Genomic DNA, 23,327 nt, shown 5'->3' with positions numbered 1-23,327 from the left:
TAATATCTAGAGCCCTAAAGACCCCTCCCAGTTGTGTCTCCGGCTGACTCAAATACAACAATGTGTCGTCTGCAAAGCAGCTAACTTTTACCTCTGTGGATCCCACTCTAATTCCCTGATACACCTGGGTCTGTAAGAAATATTGTGCCAATGTCTCGAGGAGATTACGAATAAAGAAATACCCCACTACCATATTCTTCCAACAGTTCAAATCGGACTGGGAGCACCTGTTAGCAGACTCTTCACTCCGGTTTATACACCTGATCATTGATTATGAAGAGTAAGTGCTGGTGGAGGTAAATGACAAGATTGCTGATCCCTGTATTACTCGAACACAGCACGAACAGAGCCCTACATATATGGAACATAACAACAAAATGTAGGAGAATCTGTGCAAATTGGAAACCACCATTGCTGAAACTAAAATTCTTACACGATCTGGAAGATAACAAAACCAACTCTCTGTTCATATGGCCTAACTCATAGAATAGTACCTCCACACCAAGATCTATCCTTAAGAACCGTGATAAAAGAAACAACAACAGAAATAAAATAAAAAATCCAACAAGAGGGACTAAAGTCAGCTTTTCCTCTGTGGAATCCACGGATCTGGATGAAACTAGAGACTCCAAACTGCAACCTTATCCTGTTACCCACAGTGCTGCTTCTTCTCACTTACCGCTGCCACAAAGGGCCAAGCCATCAAGCAAGCCGGCAAAAAAAACGCACGGGACGAAAACACTGCTCCGGTAAAAAGAACGAGGCACAGCCACAAGAGGTAAATACTTTGATACCCATTTATAATCTGTCTGCGGCAACATTATCAGAAGCCCAGTTAAGTGTCCTCTCGCGGGGACTTACATTTGCAGCTGACTATGCTGTACTTAAATTTTTTTTGTCCGTAGTATAACCTTACGCAAGCATTTTGCCTGTATGAATAATAACAATGTTGATGCTAATGTATTTGTTGATATCGATGATTAAACTTCTATAAATGTTTTGCATCATAATTATGAGTCTGGTATTGATGCTGCTTTTTCTCCCCGGGCCTTGGACTCCACTGCGGGCTTTACTTTTGCTAAGCTTGCACTGTCGTCCAATCTCAAAAATTCATGCGATAGTGATTTAATCACAGAAATCCCTGAGTTTACAGGCACTAATTGAAGATTTTCCTAACCTTGGTGACGGAAAATTATAGATTTTATAAAAGACAGGAGGCGAACATTATGCATTATAACTCTTTACTGTACTCAGCAGCAAAACACACAGTATCAATATCTGGAGAAAAAAAAACTTTAGCATAGCCATACATGCTAGTGATGACACAACAGCCAATCAGAATGCAGGTAACATAACAAATAGCCCTGTAACTGAGACTCTGCCTCTTTCTTTGCGGAATAATACAAAATATGGAAAAGTAATTTAAGAAAAAAACGTCCAGTAAAATATGAAGAACATAGACTTGAAGGACGAGTCAATCTTGGGTTAAACTTCTGGAATGAAGATGAGAACATCAGAAAAGGAATCCTAGGGTAGAAGGAAGATCCATGTCAAGGATGTAATCCAACAATGGTCAATAGGCTAAAATACATAAAATAAATAATAAAAGTTTCAAAGGTAAGAGGTCATTGTCCTCCCAAGGGGAGAATAAAGACAGAAGAGTATTAACGTACTATGTTGTCATATATTTGGGGTGAGGAGGACATCTGAGACAAATTCCTTTTAAGAAGTATGCAAACTAAAGGATGTTTGCCCACAGGAATGGAATCAATGGGAGAGTGATAAAAGGAAATAGCAGAACGATATAGATTTAAAGTTCTGTAAGCCTTACCATCATCAAAAGATGAAGAAAGGAAATTCAAGATATGGAAAATAGATGCATGAACGAGAGCCAAATCCCGTTGTGAGCACCAATGAAGCCAAAGTTTCCAGGCTGATCTGTAAGCAGTTGGTTGGAGAGAATTAGAGGATGAGGATTTCCGGAGGGATCTGAAGGAAGAGAAGGGAATGATGGAATTAATCTCGGAAGATCTAATAGCATGCCTAGAATTTGAGGGAACCAGAGTTGACCTGGCCGAAAGGGGGTGATCAGGACAATTAGTTGTGTTCTGAATGGATACCTGTAGAAGAACTCTCAATATTAGAGAGAAGGGGGTAAAAGCGTAAAGTCTTTCCTGAGGCCAAAGGTGGAGTAGAGCGTCTACTCCAAGGGCTTCTGGATCGGGGCGCCAACTGTAAAAGAGATGGAGTTGACAATTCAGACGAGAGGAGAAGAGATCCAGACGGAGAGGACCACAAAGAGAATTGATGTGGGAGAAAATGAGAGGATCCAATTTCCAATCGCTGTAATAGACTAAATGTTGAGAATTCCAGTCTGCAACTGAATTGGATAAACCTGGAAGATATTCCGCTTTCAATAAAATATCTTTGCCAGATTTCTTTGGCTATGTTGGCTAGAATCTCTGATTTGGTACCTCCTAGACGGTTGATGTATTGGACAGCAGAGATGTTGTCCATACGAAGGAGGACGCAGCAATGTGAGACATCTTTCGTGAAACTTTTCAGGGCAAAAAAGCCGGCTAAAAGTTCCAGACAGTTGATGTGGAGAGAAGTTTCTGAACTGGAACATTTTCCTCCTGTGGAGAAGGATCTGTGGCGAGCCTCCCCATCCTAGGAGACTCTCATCTGACTCTAGAATCAGATCTGGATTGGAATGAAAAATGGTTTTGCCATTCCAATCCTGAATGTGGTTCAACCACCAGAGAAGTTCTTCTCTCGCCTCTGAAGAAAGATGAATCTCGTCTGAATAACCTAGACCTTTCCTTAAATGTTGTATTTTTAAATCTTTGAAGAGCTCTGTAATGTAGAGGAGCTTGTAGAATGGCTTGAATTGATGCTGACAGAAGACCAACTAACTATTCTTGCTATAGCTTTCAAGGATAGAAGGTCTTTGTTGAGGATAGAACAGATCTTTTTCAGGATTGTTTTCAATTTCTTCGAAGGTAGACTCAAAAGAGCGGTTTTGAGTATTTACCATAAAGCCTAGGAATTCGACTTCTTGAGAGGGATTTAGAATTGACTTTTCGAGATTGAATACAAACCCGAGATTGGAGAGAAGAGACAGTCCAATCCATGTGAAGATGGATCAAGGATGGTTTGAGCCATTAAGATATTGGCTCACACTTATCATTGTCTTTAGACTGTTTTTTGTGTCTAAAAAAGGGGCAAAAAAGGCGCAAGCAGGGTTTTTTGCGCCTTTTTTTGCCCCTTTTTGTTTACACATTTCTGCTGATTTTGAGTTGCAATCCACTGATTTTGGCAATAGACATGATATGGAAGGGATTTATCATTGCCCCTTTTTGTAAAAAGGAGCAGAAAAAGGCCCAAAGCCACTGAAAAGTCTCTAAAACTACACCAGCCCAGACATGGTGTAGCTTTTTGGTGTATGTGTAGATAAGAAATTTCAGAAAATGTGGACCTGCACAAAATTTTTCAAAACTCTTTTACCTTTTAATAAATTTGGTTTCCTACACATTATCAGCACACAAAAAAAAGTGTATAAAAATGCTTCACTTGCACTGCAATGATAAATGTGGGCCATTGTCTAGATAAATTATAGGACGAACCCTCTGGAGCGGAGAAGAGCTATGACTGATTTCATTAGCTTTGTGAAGCACCATGGTGCTGAAGAAAGACCGAAAGGAAGGCAATGAAACTGCCATTTTTGTTTTTTTCCAGACAAATTGGAGATATGTTTGGGAAGAAGGGTGTATATGTACTGCTAGTTAAGCGTCTTTGAGATCTGTTTTGGTTAGCGAATCGACTTGTTGGAGGAGATCTTTTAAAAGATGAACACCTTCCATTTTGAAATGGCGATAAAGAACAAAGTTGTTCAGGATTTTCAGATTGTTGAATGTGCGGTAACCGCCGTATTTCTTGCCTACTAGGAATAGGTTGCTTATGAAACCCGGAGAATGTAGGGGAACAGGAAGAATGGCATTCTTGGCCTGTAAATCCTCTATCTCCTTGTCTGAGATATTGGTCTTCTAGAGAGAATATTATCAGATGAGGAAGGTATGGTTGTTAATAAATTATATCTGATAACCTAGAATCGTATTTAGAATCTATTGGTCGGAAGGAATCATAGTCCAGTTTTGGAAAAAATGGATGAGTCTTCCGCCCACTGGAAGCTGGGAAGAAAATAGGGGAGGGTTCCTTACCTGTAGGTGGCCTGGATTGGGTTGGATTGGTCCCTCGCTGTCCTCTGGTTCTTTAGGGACATTCCTGATAAGGGAAGAAGGGAGGTGCTTTTGGGAGAGGGAAGGGATAGGATGGCCTGGGTTGCTGAAAGGAAATTCTCTGAGGTCTGAATCCGGAAGATTGGCCGGGGAAGCGACCTGGTCTTTCCCGGCCCTTCTAAAAATTTTATTTGAGAAAACCTTTTTCAATGAGGATTGTGCCTTGTCCAGGGAGGAAAATAGTGAGACGTATTTATTAAATCTGTTTAAAAAATTGGTCACCAAAAAGACGACCTTCTGTAGGGCCATCGGATTCAATGGTGGCCAAGTGGGTAAGTTGAGGGTCCAGTTTTAGTAATATAGAACGTCTACGTTCTGTACATAGGGCAGAATTCGTGTTTCCGGAAAAAAAAATAAAAAATCATTTCCATTCGGGCCCACCCACGCAGAACAGCAAGATAAATAGGGGTATCATTTTTAATAGCGTTTTCAGTCAGATCTAAAAAAATTTGTGAATGGACCCAAAAGGTCCAGCAATTTATCTAGGCAAGCCTTAATGGATCTGTCTATACCCTTTTTTGGGTGACATCCTGCTTTTTGCAGCTAACTGACCAAAATAGGGTCCAACTCGGGAGTTTGGCTAGCCAGGGAAGAAAGAGTTGGTTGAGGACATTCATTAACTTTCTACAGGCTGACTTGTCCAAAGCCTTCCTAATCCAAGAGGTCAAAAATTGTGCTACCAAGGGGTCTGGAGTCCATTCCCCAGAACAGGGATGACATATTTGTGATCGTTCAAAAAAGGGTGACCCTGTATTGTCTACAAGAACGGACTCATTGGAGTCCTCATCATGGGTATCACTTCCCCCAGTATCTGGATGATAAGAGGGGTCATTAGAATCAGAGAGGTCCGAATCTATACAAGAATTATCATCTAACTCCACAAATGTATCAGGTTTCATGCGTTTATGTGAGGATTTTTGAACCAGTTTTCTATGAACATCCTCACGGATAGAGGGTCTGGAATGTTGATGAGAAACATTGGTATCATGACTGCAAGAAGGCAGAGAACTTGGAATAGCATCTTGACCAGTCCCTTTAAGGGACATTTTCCTGCCAGAGCAGGAAAATAGGTTGTCTCTTAAAATCCTCCTCTTTAGAGCAGAAGACTTAATTATGGGTAAAGGGGCAATGGAGTCATCTGCGGAGATAAAATTATTAGATGGAGTAGATGGCATGTTTTTATTTACCTGAGGACCAGCAGAGTGGGTGATAGCCATGGTCAAAGATTTTGTGAAGGACTCCTGCATTGAAGCCATAGCTGATTTCACAGCAGCTTGAACAGACCTGGCTACAGATTGATCAACAAGATCATTAATATGTTCCTCAGTGAGGGTAGAAACCTCTGGGTTTACCTGAGGACATGATGGAATAAATTATATATAAAAATATATTCCAATAAATAATAAATTAATTAATACATTAGTAAATTAATAAATAGTAATAAATAAATTTAAGTTCTTTAAGAAATAAATAGTATGTATTCTATCAATGAATATAGAGGACTTCACAGTTTATAATAGGGAATGGACAGCGGACGGTGCCGAACGCGATCCTGACAGGAGAACAGCGCTGACAGGAATGTGAGTGGCGGGAAAACAGACTTCAGGTGAGAACCAACTGAAATATCTTCTTGCGAGACACAGTGAAGCTGTCACTGTGCCTGCGAGAACAAAGACAGAGCAGAGCGGGCAGCGCAGAGCCGAAACCTCGCGAGATGTTAATAAAAGTGCGACATGAACAACTGAAGCCGGGGCGCGAGGAGAATATACCCAGCACGCACCGGAGGAAAAAATAAACTTTAATGAAGGAAAAATTAAGGTAATTGAGAGTAAAGTAATTACAGGAATGATAAAGAAATTATAGTGACAAAGGGAGTAGGGGATAAATAGAATAATGAATGAGAAAAAGGGGGAATATATGACGATACAGAGTATAAAGGAACAAGGGGATATATATAAATAAATAAAGAAATAAATAAAATAAGAAATAAGGTAAATAAATATAGAGAATATAAGTAAATGGAATTAGGATGAATAAAAGGTAAATAACCACAAAATACAATTAAAGGAGACAGTCACTAGGATTGATATAACTTATCTCATCTGCTGAGCAGCAAAGAGGCGGAGTCTCAGTTACAGGGCTATTTGTTATGTTACCTGCATTCTGATTGGCTGTTGTGTCATGACTAGCATGTATGTATTATTATGTATTATGTATTATTATTTGAACGTTTATTACGTGTAGACAACATAAGCACCTCTTGTTCCACAGCATCTTGGAATCTATCAAGCACGGGTGTACAGGACATAATGGGGTAAAACCCTTATTTCAAGACAGGAGGGCTTCACATTATGCATTATAACTCTCTTTACTGTACTCAGCAGCAAAACACACAGTATCAATATCTGGAGAAAAAACAAACTTTGGCAAGGCTAAAGACACTTACAGACCCCTACCGAGTGATCCCAGCACACATTTCAAAACAGTTATCGTCCCTTGTGCACCTTGGGGTTGAAAATGGGTTTATTTCCAGTAAACTAGCGAACTATCTTATTGTAGAATACCCGATAGTCCCCATTTTCCATTTGCTCCCTAAGGTGCACAAGGATATTTTCCCTACCCCACTCAGACCGATAGTTGCAGGGATTTCTTCCCTGAATCAACGTCTGTGTGAGTGGGTCGACTCCTTACTGCAACCCCTAATTCCTCTTATGCCCGGGTAAATTAAGGACACCAAGCATGTCCTCGAAATGATGAGTCACATAAAATGTGAGAAACGATACATATGGGTGACAGCATATGTCACCTCGTTATATTCTGTTATACCCAATAAATTAGCAATTTTGTCCTTATCGTGGTTTTTGGAAACTTACTCCCGCTATCCATCTGGTTTGCAGGAATACATCCTATTGGTGGTGCAATATCTCTTAAGTCATAATTTCTTCATGTTCAATGGCATGTATTTCCTCCAGACCACAGGAGCATCGATGGGGGCGAAGTTTTCCCCCCTCTCTAATATGTGTTGGTGGGAGAGGGAGATTCTCTTTGCCCCCCATGAACTCCTACAGTGAACATTTTGTCTGGTATGGTCGCTACATCGACAACCTTCTATTCATTTGGGGGTCCGATGTAGCAGCCATACAGGGGTTCTCAGACTTCATCAATTGCAATAACCTTAATATCAGATTTATGGTCACATTTGAACTGGAATCCATACATTTTTGGGATTTGCATTTGTGTGGTGACAGCACTGGCTGTACTGTTATTTCATCCACATACCGTAAAAATACAACAGTTAATTCTATTTTACACTCCCTGTCCTGCTACCTCTCACATGTAATTGAAAATCTTCCCATTGGCGAAATAAGAGCCCGCCACAATTGCTCCCGTACTAGCAATTTCGTTGCTATTGACAACCAATTAAGGGAAAGAGGATATCCACAGTGGACCATTCATAGAGCCTTTCAGGTTGCCAATAGCAAAGATCGCCAGAAACGTATTAAATCCAATCTCAAACCTAAACCATGTAAGGACAATGTACAATCCTCTCCCATTGTGTTCTCCACCAAGTACAGCACAGAATTTAGAGCCATTAAGAACATCATAGACAAATGTATGCCAATTGTATACACTGACCCGGATTTCAAGAGAGCTTTGACCAATGGCTACATTTGTGTATCTAAAAAAAAAAAAAAAGCTCCCATGCATTTGTTGCAGTGTAATGTATAGTTCCACCACGTTCGCCTCTTCTGTCAACAAATGCAGCTTTTCCATCAAGCAGTATATCAACTGCAACACAGCTGGCGTGATATACTTATTCACGTGCCGTGCAGTATGTCTGATGCACCACAAATTCTCTTAAAACTAGAGTACATAAACATCTATCCGATGTTGCACACTTCCAGTCCCAGCATGTGTCAATGGTAACAAAACATTGTGCAGAAAAACATGCTGGTAGTACATCTAGCCTTATATTACAGGGCATAGAGAGGGTTACCATGCCACCTAGGGGTGGAAGTTTGAAGCAAAAAATATTAGACAGCAAAGTGTATTAGATATTAAAGCTAGACACCAATTTCCGAAAGGCTTGAACAGAAAATTGGACACAATCCTGCACTATTGAATTGGTATTATATTTATATTTGACGCCTGCAGATGTGTCGTTATATCTCCAGCTTAGCATTCATGTTAGATATGTATGTTTTTGGAATTTTTACACCAGCTCTTTCCTCACAGTTTTTTTCTTTTTTGTTTCTGTTCTAACCTTTTGTATCTCACTAAGATTTTGTATATAAGCGTATGTACTACTATAGGTCGCTATCTTTGTGGCCAAAAGAAGCAGTGTCTGTGATGCGAAACTGGTTGCCTCAGTGATATGCCCCCGCACCAAAGAGCAGCTGCTCTTTCTCCCCACTGGAGACCTGAGTCTCTTCTATTTCGATTGATCAGAACAGTAAAGTGCAAATTACATCACTTGGGTGACTGCAATGCGGGCTGAAGACACTTCGGCACTCGACGATATCACTTATGTTTATATTTGTTTATATTTTATTTAATAAATAAAAAAACATCCCTAATAAAAGTTTAAATCACCCCCCCCCCCCCTTTCCATTTTTCAAATTTAACTTTTTTTTTCCGTCAGTGTTATCGGTGCTCCATTCGTACAGGCTGCCTGCACATTTGGAACACCGATCAGATGGGAGTAAGACTGGTAAGTGACCTCCTATCGTCCCCTGAGCTAATCGGGATCCTGCAATTTTGCAATGTAGTTTTGGTAACTTTAGATGCCGCAATCAACTTTGATTGTGATCGGTGATGTCCGGCATTAGCCATGACCAATCGGCTAGGAAGCTTTTTCCGCTCCTGAGCTTTTTCCGCTCCTGAGCTTCTTAAACCAGGGCAGGGATAGGGCTTTCATGTGCATCCTGTGTCATCTAGGGGTTAAGTAAATGGGCACCCCTAAAGGCAGAGAGAGATTTGGTCGAACTCGGGGTCACACTTATGCCTGCCTGATGTGGCAGCTACTATTGCATATAGAAAAAACCCTGATGGGAGTAGTAATCCCATCATTGATGTGGAGGGTACCGTCCGATGATCCTTAAACTTAAACTTCTTTTTTAATCCAGTGCAGTATGGACACATAGCAAAAAAAACATACTATTCTAAAAGTCAATGTTTATCCTTGGCAAGGTGCTGACGGCTCAGACAATCACTGCTTGTCACCGCCGGTGCAGTCCTCGTACTTCCATTGTGTACTTCCATTTCCACCTGTGAGTGGTATCTGTTGCTAGGAACCGCTCACCGAGCAGAGAGAGGGAGTGACTCCCTACTCTCCCGTTGTTAGTGTAACAGTGGTATTCACAACCAAGGTTTAGCACTAAAACTTATTCTCAACATAGTAGCGATATTCACATTGATGATGTAGAATGTGTTCTGCCTGTGAGGCCGCCATTGCATCCAGGTGGCGAATAAATGAAGAAGCGTTCACCCATGTGCACAGCACACTCCATTTCTTGAGTGCATGTTAAAGTAAAATTCAAGGAAAAATGAGACTCCCTAAAGAATAATTATGGATATACATATATCTTGGTTGTCGGGTAACAACGCTAACTTCTGGTGACATACAGATCTCGGTGATATTGTGAAGAGCTGCATATGTCTCATACTTTTTCTCCCAGTGTTTACATTATGTAAAGGTATCATCACCAACTTTTCCAGTGAAAGAGCAACACAACCACCACTATTAAAAAGTACCTGTCACAAAATAAACTGTTCTAAACTAACTCAGGCTATGTTCCCTAATTACTCCTAACACTCCTCCAGCCCTTAAAAAAAATTTCAGAGCTTTAAAAAACTTTGTATCATTTCTTTTCTCTTGCTCACATTTTCTTGTTCACATTTCCCAGCAGGAGAAAGTTGGTGTTTCCCAGCATGTATGACATCACTGAAGCCTGCTGAGGGACCACTTCCGCCCTCACATGGTTGCAGTTCTGTGATGAATAGAAGACCTCAAACTCTGTGCATGTTTCAGTCTGTGTTGCTATCAGTGAGGCTCTCCTGCAGCTTTCAGTCTGTGCAGATTTCTGTTAGAATCTGTGGAGCTTTCACTTTCTGTGCAGCTGTCAATCAAGCTCAGTGCAGAGAAGCACTTCCTGAGTTTGGACTCCTGCCAGGCCAGGAGGAGACCAAACTCACTGTATTAATTGTGGCAGAGAACAGAACAGAGCCACCTAGTGGCCGTTTTTTTATATATTACGTTTTAAACATATTAATGTTGATAATTTTAAAAGCAAGTGAATAGGAAAGTGTCTGCTAATTACACAAGGAACAAACACTATATTAAAAGTTTTATTTGGTGACAGGTACTCTTTAAGTACCAGAGCCAAGTGTCTCTTTTGTAGGAGATATTTAAATAAGAGAATTGGACATTTCCTTAATAACTTCTAAATATTATGGCTTTATTTATTTTTTCCCCTTTTGCAGACATGCACTACCTCTCTTCACATCACTCTTGAACGTGGTGTGTGCATATGACCCTGTTGGTTATGGAATTCCTTACAACCACTTACTTTTTTGGGATTCTCGTGAGCCATTGGTCGAGGTCTCTGCCCAACTGCTCATTGTCACGTTGGACTCTGACCCTTCCACTACATCTGGCCCCAGCATGGATGGAACTACCACTAGCACTGCCATGGATGAGGGTGATGTACGTTACCTCCTATACAATGCACTTAAAGTCCTCCCTTCTGCCTAATATACTAATCTTGTTCACTATTCTCTTAAAGAATCCAGCACCAGACAATCTGTTTGTGAATTATCTGTCACGGATCCACAGAGAGGAGGTAAGGAGATGTTGCAAACAGGTTGGGTGTTTGTAGTCTAAATTTAAATGCCTATTTAAATGCCTATTAACAAGAAACTTCATAAACGTTTTAATTGCTTCTGAACTATACCTTTCTTATTCACTCCTAGGACTTCCAGTTCATCCTGAAGGGACTTGCTCGTCTGCTCCTTAATCCACTCACTCAGACATATCTACCAAATTCCACTAAGAAAATCCAATTCCACCAGGAACTGCTGGTTCTTTTCTGGAAACTATGTGACTTTAACAAGGTCAGGATTTGTTCGTATTTTCTGTAGTCAAAGTAGTGCACTGGGTGCTGCACCTAATGGGTTGGGTGCTTGGTCTCTCACCATTACCATCTTTCTCACCTCCACAGAAGTTCCTGTTCTTTGTTCTGAAGAGCAGTGACGTCCTGGATGTACTGGTTCCAATTCTGTTCTTCCTGAATGATGCACGAGCGGACCAGTGTGAGACTGCACTCCTGTTGTTTCTTCCCTTACCTCTGTTTTCATCACCTTTGCTCACCATTCCCTACAGTTTGGTATTTGTGTGAGTTTTTTTTGTTTTTTGTTTTTGCCACATTTTGACCCATGTTTTTTTTTTTCTTGCAGCCCGTGTTGGTCTAATGCACATCGGGGTTTTCATTCTTTTGCTGTTAAGCGGTGAGAGGAATTTTGGAGTTCGTCTCAACAAGCCATACTCTGTGAGAGTCCCGATGGATATCCCAGTGTTCACAGGAACACATGCAGACCTGCTTATTGTGGTGAGTGACCCCTTTGCTTTGTACATAGCACAAATGCGTTTAGCCTGTGTTTTATATAAGCATGCAGGGGCTGACTGTTTATATTCCTTCTTTACTTCATTTTCCTGCTCAGGTTTTTCACAAGATCATCACCAGTGGACATCAGCGTTTACAACCTTTGTATGACTGCCTGCTGACCATCATAGTGAATGGTACAATGATGGGAACAACAGAAAGGGAGTGAATTGCATGACTGGGTTCTGTTGTGATGTTGTGATAATTTCTTTTGTACATGATACAAATACTGAAATTTTTTTTTTATTTTTTTTATAGGATAGGCCAATGGTTTCTAGGTTGAGCTGAAACAATGCGGCCTGCGTAGTTCTCTAAACTTGACTACTAACATCCTTGATACCAATGTATACATATGGGATAGAGGGAAATGGCCAGCAGACAAACCCCTCTATTTTAGGACAGGTTAAAAAAAAAAAAAAAGGTCCTTCTTTATCCTTGTTACCACTCAGCCCTGAAGCCTCCGTTTTTTTTTTCTCTCTCATTGAAATCAGTCAGTATTTTTCAAGCTGACACTTTATGGTTTGATTTGGATGCCTGTGTGAACATGCCCTTACCAGTACCATCCTGCAACTTCCTCTAATACTGTGGTGCCCTCATAATTAAAATACCCCCAAAAAAGCAGTGCCAGAGTGCTCCAGGTGATACTAGTGCCCTCTTTTGTGTCCCACACAGAGTACCAGTGTAACAGTTTACTCCTTGTTTGTCCACACAACAAATGTGTTCTTAGTGTCCCCTCACAGTAATCATACCCCATAAATGCCTTCCCTACAGTAATAGTGGCCACTTACTGTCCCTACAAGATAATAGTGCCCCATAGTGCTTTTCTAACAGTAATATTGTCCCCACACATGAAAAAGCGTCATCCTAGTGCCCTTCACTAGTAATGCCTTTAGTTCCATCCTCAAAGTAATAGTGCCACCTTTGTGCACTCCTTAAAGTAATAATGGCCTCTTAATGAAATGGTGCATCCTTAGTGCCCTCTTTAAACTATTACCCCAGTGTTACTAGTACTACACATTAAGTGCCCCTTTACCACTTTTTCACAAAAATGGGAACCGTTTATCCACCCCCTGATGCGTGCCGTAATAGTAGAACTTACATATTGGAACCAACAGTGTGTGCCCAACACTGCAAGAAAACAGTCCAGTGTATTTATTAGGTGCCGCTGCCCCCACCCACGATGATTTACAGGCTTCTCTTTATTCTCAGTGACATTAGGAGGCATCAGCATTTGGGTGGGGCATGGGCACCTAATAAATACTTTGTAAAACACATTTTGCATAGTTGGGGGAAATTTTAACCCCACAATCTTTTTAAGGGTTTGCTGTAGCATACTGTGCAGCGAGGGTTAACAGTGATTATTTTTTTAAATATTCTTATGGTATACATTGTTTTGGGTTTATAGAGATTGGAAGCATGTTTTCTTTTGTCCACTGGGTGGCACCTGGAGCAAACCTTTTAGATAGATCTTTAAAACCGTTTATTAGACCTGCACAACTGGAAAATTTGGTTCTGTTAATTTTTACTTTCTTTTCATTAAAGCACATTTTTTTTGTTTTAGTTTTTCAGCTTTATTAGTGATTTTTTTGTTCTCACTACAGAAAAATTTTAAGTTTTTTATTTTCTAAGCGCATTTTTCTGTTTCCGTCTTTCGTTTTTCGACGTCATTCTAAAGCATTTCGTCATTCCGTAGTAAAATTATCGTTTTGGTCCGATAGGGCATTCTTAACCGCGTTTTTTAGGTAAAGTTACAATGAGAGATTTCTCAAAACCCGTGTACGGGAAAAGTAGAGATTGATTCCTTTATTTTTCAAAGGACATCTGATTGGTTGCTATGGGCAACTGCTCCACTTTTCCTCTGTACAGGTGTTGATAAATTTCCCCCAAATAATCTGTCACGAAATCTGCTTCGCCTCCAAAAACAGTGTTTTTCTAACACACAACTTCCAGCATACCCGGACATGCTAGGAGTTGTAGTTTAGCAACAGCTGGAGACACACTGTATGGAAAACTGTTCTAAAACTTAAACCCCCTTCCTGTCTGCATTCAGACTCGACAAACACAAAAGGGGAAAGCTGATTGACTATACATGACTATAGTGCTGCTTATCTTAAAAATGTAATTGATTCAATCTGAATGCATTTTAATTATGCTCGACAGAAATGTGCCGAAAATATTTGAATGCATTTTTGACAGTTATCATCATTTTAGTCCTCTGCATCATTCGGATTTTAATCATGTTGTTCTTATTCATATTGTATAAATATATGATTTGTCTGAATATATGATTTTGCTTTTGATTGTACTTTTGTATAGATCCAAATGTATATAAACTATAGAAATTGCTGAAAAATCTATTTGTTACTGAACGAATTGCACATGTCTACCATTCATTCTTATTATGCTGGTGCTATCAAATAATATACTGTGTAAGAAAGTGTCCGGCACTCCAGGAATGTGGGTAAAACACAGCTTGCTTTATTGAATTATAGAACCAATGTCACATACAGAAATCTTGTCTGACGCACTTCACCCTCTCTGGGGCTTAATCGTAGACTGACAAACATTACAAACCACACCATTAAAATACATAGACAAGGAGTCACATGACTCATTACATCATTGGTATAAAATCAAGGCAAATGGAAAACCCGGAGTGGGAATTATATACACTTACATGGCTTAGACCTTAGTTCACACTCATGGGTGGCAGGACAAAAACTGCATATTTAAACTTCAATTGATTTACGACTAAAACATGAATGCACTGCAACACTATATAGTAATGATATACTGTTTTTTGTCCTGCTGCCCATATGAGTGTAAACTAAGGTCTAAGCCATGTAAATGTATGTAATTCCCACCCTGGGTTTTCAATTTGCCTTGATTTTATACCAATGATGTAATGAGTCATGTGACTCCTTGTCTATGTATTTTAATGGTGTGGTTTGTAATGTTTGTCAATCTACGATTAAGCCCCAGAGAGGGTGAAGTGCGTCAGACAAGATTTGTGTAGGACTTTGGTCCTATAATTCAATAAAGCAAGCTGTGTTTTACTAACATTCCTGGAGTGCCGGACACTTTCTTACACAGTGTTCCTTGATTGAGCCAGGACTGACTGGTCCGCAGCACAGGTGGGGCGAGAGCCAGCAGAGAGCGGTGAGCGGATACAGCACATGCACCATTGGATCAAATAATATAGGCCTAGAATATAGCGTGCTGTTGCTCATAAGGGTATGTTCACGCTGAAGAATTCATGAGGAAGAATTTTGGTCAGGAAATTGTTACCTTCTATCATTTTATCAATCACGCGGGAATGAAGGAGGAGGCTATTCAAGTCTACTTTTCTGCATTCCACGCGAAACAGATTTTGTCAGGGAAAAAAAATCCCATTTACTTGAATTGGCTTTTACACGAGGATTCTGCCTGAAGAACGAACATATTCTACCTTCAGGTGGAACAGAATTCAGCACCTGAATTCTGCTAGTGGAAATTCCTTAGTGTGAACAGGACAGCAGAAAGTCCATTAAAGTCAATGGGAAATGACTTAATGATGACTAAAGTGGAGCTAATAAAGCAAGTGGAATTACTCTAGTAAATTCCTCTTGAATTCCTCAGTGTGAACATACCCTAAAGGTTGCATTCACATCATATTTTGGGGATACCTCGCCAGGCCCGTGTCATACCCCATTCATTTGAATGAGCCGGATGGAGTAAGTTTGACTCCGGTCGGCTCAGGTATTGTTGCCAGACTGAAACCGTGGTAGTCCACTGTTTTCAGTCCGGCAACAAAACCTCATACGGTCCAAAAATATGCTGACCGGAGTCCCTAGCTGACTCTGTCTGGCTCATTCAAATGGGGTGCGGCATGGCTCCCCAAAAGGTGAAGTGAATGAGTACTTATTGAACATTTTTTGCTTACATATGTTTTTATTTTATTTACAAGTTCACATGTTTACAAGTTTGTTAGACAGTGTTGCTAGGTTAGGTGTTTGCCATAAATGTCTGGCAGATGTGACCCTTTCGCTGGAACCCCATCTATTCAGAGAATGGAGGCACATTTGAAGTGGTGACAGCAGCCTCCTACAAAAGGCCCAGAACTATACATAACAGTTTAATTTATACTTATACAGCTTTAGAACTATACATAACAGTTTCATTTATACTTATACAGCTTTAGAACTATACATCACAGTTTATACTTGTTCTTTCTCATTGCACAGTATCTCCATACCTAAAGTCCCTTTCCATGGTAGCGTCTAACAAATTACTGCATCTGCTTGAAGCTTTCTCCAGTCCTTGGTTCCTCTTCTCCTCCCCACAAAATCATCATCTTGTTTTCTTCCTGCTGGAAGTTTTTAACAACATTATCCAGTATCAGTTTGATGGTGAGTTTCACTTGTCTGTGTTGTGACATCGCTTTGCAATTATATATATACTCCATTTTTTGTTCCTTTTCTAAACCATGTTCTTTGTTATTTTGCAGGTAATTCTAGCCTAGTTTATGCCATTATCCGGAAACGTAATGTATTTCACCAGTTAGCAAACCTTCCATCAGACACCCCATCCATCCAACGTGCACTTCAGAGGAAAAAGAAAACAGCCGAACCCCTGTCACGCACCAATTCTGAAGATAGCGCATCCATGGAAGGCTCCCGGCCTGCTGCCCCAGCAGAACCTGGCACCCTAAAGACCAGTCTAATAGCCACGCCTGGTAAGTGTCTAACTGAAGAGACCCATTGGTATATAAAGAAGTTTTTCAGGCAATGATTCATTGTAAAAAATATGCAGAAGACTGGTTTGGCTAGTATGAGAACGTTTTCTTCCTTCTGAAGGAGAGCTAATCTGTAAAGTCAAAAGTCTCCCATCTGTTGACAGCCGTTTTGGAAGTTCTTGCTCCTCATCATTACAGAGCAGGACAGGGTGCTGGTTGGGTAAAGAGATGTCTCCTCTTGGATGGAACTCTAGTTTGCTTATGAGCCTGATATTTGTTAAAATGTATGACTATTACAGGTATAGAGAAGCTGACCGAAAAATCTCAAGTGTCAGAAGATGGAACTCTACGAGCTGTGGATCCTGAAGTCCCTTTATCACCGGGAGAAAGCAACCTATCCCGTCCATTGAGTGACACAGAGTCTCAGAGCGGGGTGTGTGATCTTATGTCTATTTTTTTTTTTTACTTTTATGCATGTTTTACATTCTGTGTTTGTGATCATTGCAATTTTGATTTAGACTTGTATTGACACTCTTAGGCTGCTTTCACACTATAAAATGTATCTGTCCTAAAGATCTGTTCCGTGTTCCGTTATAAAATACCTGAAAATCAGCCGTCAAACGACCGTTACAAAATCCCATACTGCCGTTAGAAAATCCCATTATAGTCTGTCATTTATACATTATCCGTTTTAACCGATTATATTTGTGATGGGTGAAGGAACGGAAGAAATAGTGCATTCACTATTTCTCCCATTACTATCTTCCGTTTAACGGCCGGTTTTCAGGATTTTTATAACGGAACATTGAACGGATCTTTAAAAGGGATACATTTTTTTATTTGGTAATTTTTACACCGTTTTTAGACTTCCTGCACTTACGTTTAAAGAGAATCTGTCATCAATATCACCCGCACGGATCTGCTGGGGCAGGCTTATAGTGTGGGTGATGCTGATTACCATGAACGTAACAGTTTTGTAATCCATTTCTCTGTTGCTTTGCCTTGCAAATGAGCCAGCTTGTTCACTTGGGAGTTCATTAGCCCCAAGTGCACTGTGACATCTGGCTGGCATCTTCCTAGTTATCATCCCCTTCCTGTTCCTTCCCGTGAGAGGTCTTCTGTAAGCAGAGAGTTCTCATGTACAGTTGGCTCGCATTGACAATTGCACGTGCGCTTCTTACGGATGTAGCTTCATGGTTACGGCGCATAGTCGATTGTCACTGCAAGCCATCAATACATGAGAGATTTCACATGGGGAGGCCGACCAGATGTCACTGTGCACTTGGGGCTAGGGCCCAAGTGCACCAAGCTGCCTAATTTGTATATTGACATTTTCGGGCACAGATTACAAAACGGTAAAGTCCATTGTAATTAGAATTATCCGCACTAAAAACCTCTACCGGAAGGTTATTGCAAGTGATGCTGAAGTTAGATTCTCATTAAAGGGGTTATCCAGGTTTTAATAACTTTTCACTATCGTGCCTGTGATGACAAGTTTTATGACTTTACTGTCTTTTTTTCAGTCTGTGTATTACTGTTGTCTGGAGCCTTGCCCACGATCCTGTCGGCTCGAGACAAGAGTTAACCACAGGAGGCTTGGCTTCTTTTCTTCCTGACAAACCAGCCCCCTGATGACGTGTGCGGTCCAACTGTATGTGCTGCCGCGCTAACGTTTAATGCGTTCCCCGCTTTCTGCAGACTGCTGAGATCACATGACAGCGGTGGACACATTGAAATTTGTCACGCCGGTACATTCAGCTTGACCGCACAAGTCATCAGGGGGCTAGCTTCTCAGGGAAAACAAGAAGACAAACACCCTTTCATCAGCTGTTGTCTCAAGCCTAACAGGATCCTGGAAAAGGCTCAAGTCAACAGTCATATGTAGACCAGAAGCATGCTAAACCGCGGGGGACCATAAAATCAAAAAAAGGGGTCTATCATTCCACACGTAAGGCAAGTAAAGCACTTTAGACATAACTTGCCATCACAGGCACTATAGTTAAAACTTATTAAAACCTGGATAACCCCTGTAATAGCAGTACTGTTGTAATGTAATGCTTAATTACAGTAAAAAAAAGCTGCAGTACCGTGACAGTATTATTTCACTCAGTTGTCTGGCTATTTCTCTGATTGTAATGTACTTACATCCTGCAGGATGCTACACAGGGCCGACAGAGCAGACGTCACTCCAGCGCATCTTCTCAGTGGAACCCAACTACAGACTGGGTGAGTCGGAAGAGGGGAAGGAGTCATCAGTGAATGTAAAGTCACCAAAGTAGGATTGTATGCATATCAACAGTAGGTTGTAACAGCTGGTAATCCAATATTCTCCAATATAGATTTTGGCTATATTGGCTGACCATCGTTGTAAATTACAAGTAAATGATCAGTCGTGATAACTCGTGTCTGATAAAAATGTGATCAGGTTTGTACAGTAAAGCTTCTACAAGTTAGACAACTAATATGTCTGCATTCCTCCTCACAAGAATTACTGCTGAAACTAAAAAACGGAAATACTGATATTTGTAGATTTGTAGTAAAGTATAATTTCCAACCTTTGGCTATCCCTTTAACTTATAATTTTCTAATATGTGGCCATGTTTTATGTAAAATTTTTGTTTAATGGATGGAAATGTAAAAGAGGAACCGGGTAGACCCCTGGGTATAGAATACTATAGTACACTACACTACGCCATGCCTTAGAAAGGTACAGGGCTGCCATCAGAAATTTTGAGACCCTTTACACAGCTTAAGGCTTTGTTTCCGTGTCCTGCCCCCAGGGTCTGCCCACTATGTTTCCCATCATCTATGAAAAAAATATTTTAAAACACAGGACAAGAAAAACAAGAGCCCTTTAGCTCAATGTGGAAGGAAGGAAGGAGGAAATATTACCATACATATTACCATCATACTGTTACTTACTAAATCCTGTATGCCGAGACCAATATTACCATTAATACCATTATACAAGGAGGAATATTATCACCATACATATTGCCATATCATGCTGACCAAATCCTGTATACTGAGACCAATATTACCAGTATTTAATACCAGTATTTAAGTGCAAATAATACCGCCACATCATGACCGTTACCATTACCAACACATAGCGACTGGATTAAAACCATGGAACATAGACCAATAACCTCCCCCCTCATACAAAGCTCAAAGTGGTGACCCTGAATCTACACATGCTCTTCAGACCATATAAGTGATTACAGTGCAGTTACATCTACTGACGCACATGAGAAGTTTCTTCCTGTCTTGCTTCTTTCTTCCTTTTCTTCTCTGTCTTGCTCTGACTGTCATATTTTGAGGGATTGAGTGGTGGTGGGTAGGTATTTTTCCCTCTACTATTAGGTAATTCCCCCAGTAGGTAGGTAGGTAGGGAATCCCCATATAAGATATAAGCCCCTAGTAGGTTGGTAATGCCCTCAGTAGGTAGGTAGTAAGTGATGCCCTCAGGTATGTAATGCCTCCAGTAGGTAGGTAGGTAATGCCTCAGTAGGTGGGTAGTGCCCCAGTGGGTGCGTAGTTGGTAATGCCCTCAGTAGATAGTGCCCCCAGGTAGGTAATACCCTAAGTAGGTAGTATGCAATGTTAGAAGTAAAAATAGACAGAGCTCCTCATAGAGTAGTAATGGCTAGTAAATTCAAGCAAAATACAATACAGGGTTTATTGCATAGATCTGCTCACCTGGTTCGGTTGTTTATCAGGCACAACTACGAATAGCGCGTTTGTTTGTAAATGTGGTGCTGCCTTCCCGGTATCGGCATGGAGATCCCTCAGCCGAAGTAACGTCAGTGGACTTGAATAAAAGTAGAAGTCCGGGCTATGGCGCAAATCAGCAGAAGAGGAGTCTTGTGGATAATGATAACTTCTTTATTATGCCAGAATACAACATGTTTCCAGGCTTCAGTGCCTCTTCGTCAGGTATATTGGCTTATACGACAACAATACATATCGACAGGTATTTTTACCTGGCGTTTGTGGCGCCAAGCATTTAAAAATAAAATAAAATGCTCTTATCCAATAAGTATAATACATAAAAAATAGACTTAAATGTATATAAATAAAAGGGAAAGTCCTTGACAGGGTCACTGTCGCTTCCAGATCTATAATTCATAATGCAATGCTGCCATGTAAGCGCTGATTTTTGTAACTGCCGACACTGAGCTGGCTCTATTGCGCATGCGTCAGGTTAGAAAAATACTAGTGATGACTATTCTATGAACAGACTTGTATAATGGGTGCAAGCGATAGGTACAGTGCATGTATGGAGCAGAGAGAATCACTGTATGTAATGGATTGGTAGGCACAAGGGCAGAGATATTAATTAGGGGGTTTAGATTAGGAAATCTGCAAACGGCAGACCTCTCTCTAATACAGAGATCTGATCGGGGAATTTTCCACATCGGTCATAAGGGGACAGATAATAACCATATGTCAAAATATATGGACACAGATATGTGGATATAATGTTATATGTCACTGCACAGAGTGAATTATTGGTAATAATGATGCTACGTTGTGTTGTGGGCCAAATATGCCCATGACGTCACAATAAATAAATAATGTAAATAAAATGTTAAGTAAAAGGCAAAATAAATAGGTTAAAGAAAAAATACTAAGAATTGGTCTAACAGAATGATCGTACAATAAAACCATTGTAAATGATGAATAAAACTGAGTGACCATGAATATTGATGGTGAGACCACAAAAAATTACCAAACCTATGAGACCATTATAAAAAAAATGGGTAAAAATTGGCCCCAAGTAGATTAAGGAGCAAAGAAACTATATCTGGGATTTTGGTAAACAAATAAATTTTAAATGCCACAAAAATACAGTACATGCAAATGTTGCGATAATATTGTTTATGGTCGAGGCTACAACGTGACCAGATGCCTGCGAATAATCACTATAATAACATCACACAATAACGGTAATAACGATAAACCATAATAACAATGCAGTGATGATAACGGTTATAACGAGAACCACAGTAAGTGTGACCGTGAAAACAATACCGTAATAACGATAACTGTAATAAATGATGATAATAATACTCATAAAACACTACAAATGACGCCATTAATAATAATAATACCAATACTCTTGAATATAACAATAATAACAGGAACTACTGATAATATACTTACAGCGGTTAGAAGTGTGCCAAAAGCCGCGACCGTGTACCTAATAGTACCTAATAGTACCTAATACCAGGAATGACATAATAACACGTACCCTCCACGTTGAGGTGCCAGGGGCATACAAAAGCCTGCGTAACATCTGTTCAACTGGCTGTAAATGTTGTATCTGTACCTGTACGATGGATGATACTTAACATGATAGTAGTGCGCTATAACCTCTTGCAGGGCCCCGCCCATGAAGGGCCAAAAAACCCAATAATGTCCTTTGACTCACTACCATCACCTACCCCTGATCTTATTGCTCTAAATACGTGTCGGTAACAACATTTACGCAGTGCTTGACCCTGCAGACGTGGCAGGCATAACAGGTATAGTACCTCCTATGAGTCGTGATATTATTACTCTGAAGATGTGTCAGTAACAATTATTACACAGTACATGCCCCTGCAGACGTGGCAGGCACAACGGTAATACTTAAAAAACTGGGGATGTGCAGCTCACAATTAACTAGCCGAGGTAAGAGGGCTGTACACCTACTGCTGGTGTTGTGATAAGGGAAACAAAACTAAAAAAGTAGCCAACCCCTTTAGGCTAGCATCAGTTGCCTGATACAGTGATGTAATGGTAAAAATGATGACTGGATCATGCTTCAATTATAATATGAAAGTGCAAATTTATTACACAATAAAATACATATAAAATATAAACAATAACTCCTCGAAACACAAGGGCCCTTGTGCCGAGGAAAAATTACAAAATAAAACTTATAAAACTTATACACACACCAATAGCTAGCATTGAGAATTTTAATTTTTTTATTTTTTGAGAATTTTTAACAATGCAATAATACTTTAAATCCGGCCTCCAATATTTCAAATGGGTTAAATGTCCCTTAAAGGTATGGATTCCAATTATACGTAAGGTTAAGTCCCATATAGGATATAGATTCCAAATTTTAAACGTAGAATGGGTAAATTATAGTTACCAGTCTGCAATACATCCCGATAGAAAGTCACCTTGAGTTGAAATGTGGAGTCCGCACGATTAGGTGGTACCAGACGCTGGCATGCGTCCTCGCGGCGGTCTGCCTGCCACAGACCAGCTGTAATAATAACCGCTTGCTGATGTTTCGCTGCAGATGGTAACCACACGATGAAGCAGGTGCGGACTTCTAGGTAACTCGATGGTGGGTGACGTCACAGGCGCTTGGGCAATGCTGCCTGGAAGATGATTCCGGGAATGGTGTACTGCTTAGCAGAACTGGATCGGATTTCGCCTTTGAACAGTCAGGTAGCGGTGATGTATAATAATCTTATACCTAGACGCGTTTCTGGGCTCACATGTGCTTTATACACGGCCCTTTCCTCAGTAGGTTTGCATGATCTCTGAAGCAACAGATCTACTATATATTCATCCGGTCGTAATCAAATAGATTGTGTAAAGGTGATACTTAAGCTATTCGAAAACTAGGAATGGATGACTATGGAGGGGTTT

At 40.4% G+C, this 23,327-nt stretch overlaps 1 protein-coding gene across 2 annotated transcripts in view; it reads left to right on the top strand.

Moving 5' to 3' along the window:
- HID1 (HID1 domain containing) overlaps positions 1 to 23,327 on the top strand; it is a 94,248-nt gene that overhangs the window by 27,990 nt on the left and 42,931 nt on the right. For both annotated transcript variants that reach the window (XM_056550180.1, XM_056550179.1), the window contains exons 7-16: positions 10,782 to 11,004; positions 11,084 to 11,140; positions 11,271 to 11,411; positions 11,519 to 11,609; positions 11,754 to 11,905; positions 12,018 to 12,096; positions 16,183 to 16,347; positions 16,446 to 16,673; positions 16,973 to 17,106; positions 18,828 to 18,899. In XM_056550180.1, coding sequence (XP_056406155.1) covers positions 10,782 to 11,004; positions 11,084 to 11,140; positions 11,271 to 11,411; positions 11,519 to 11,609; positions 11,754 to 11,905; positions 12,018 to 12,096; positions 16,183 to 16,347; positions 16,446 to 16,673; positions 16,973 to 17,106; positions 18,828 to 18,899 — 1,342 coding nt within the window. The remainder of the gene's footprint in view (positions 1 to 10,781; positions 11,005 to 11,083; positions 11,141 to 11,270; positions 11,412 to 11,518; positions 11,610 to 11,753; positions 11,906 to 12,017; positions 12,097 to 16,182; positions 16,348 to 16,445; positions 16,674 to 16,972; positions 17,107 to 18,827; positions 18,900 to 23,327) is intronic.

Source organism: Hyla sarda, chromosome 13 (assembly GCF_029499605.1).
Source record: "Hyla sarda isolate aHylSar1 chromosome 13, aHylSar1.hap1, whole genome shotgun sequence".
Lineage (NCBI taxonomy): Eukaryota > Metazoa > Chordata > Amphibia > Anura > Hylidae > Hyla > Hyla sarda.
The sequence above is the reverse complement of the archived record's forward strand: the minus strand, read 5'-3'. Positions and strand labels throughout refer to the sequence as shown.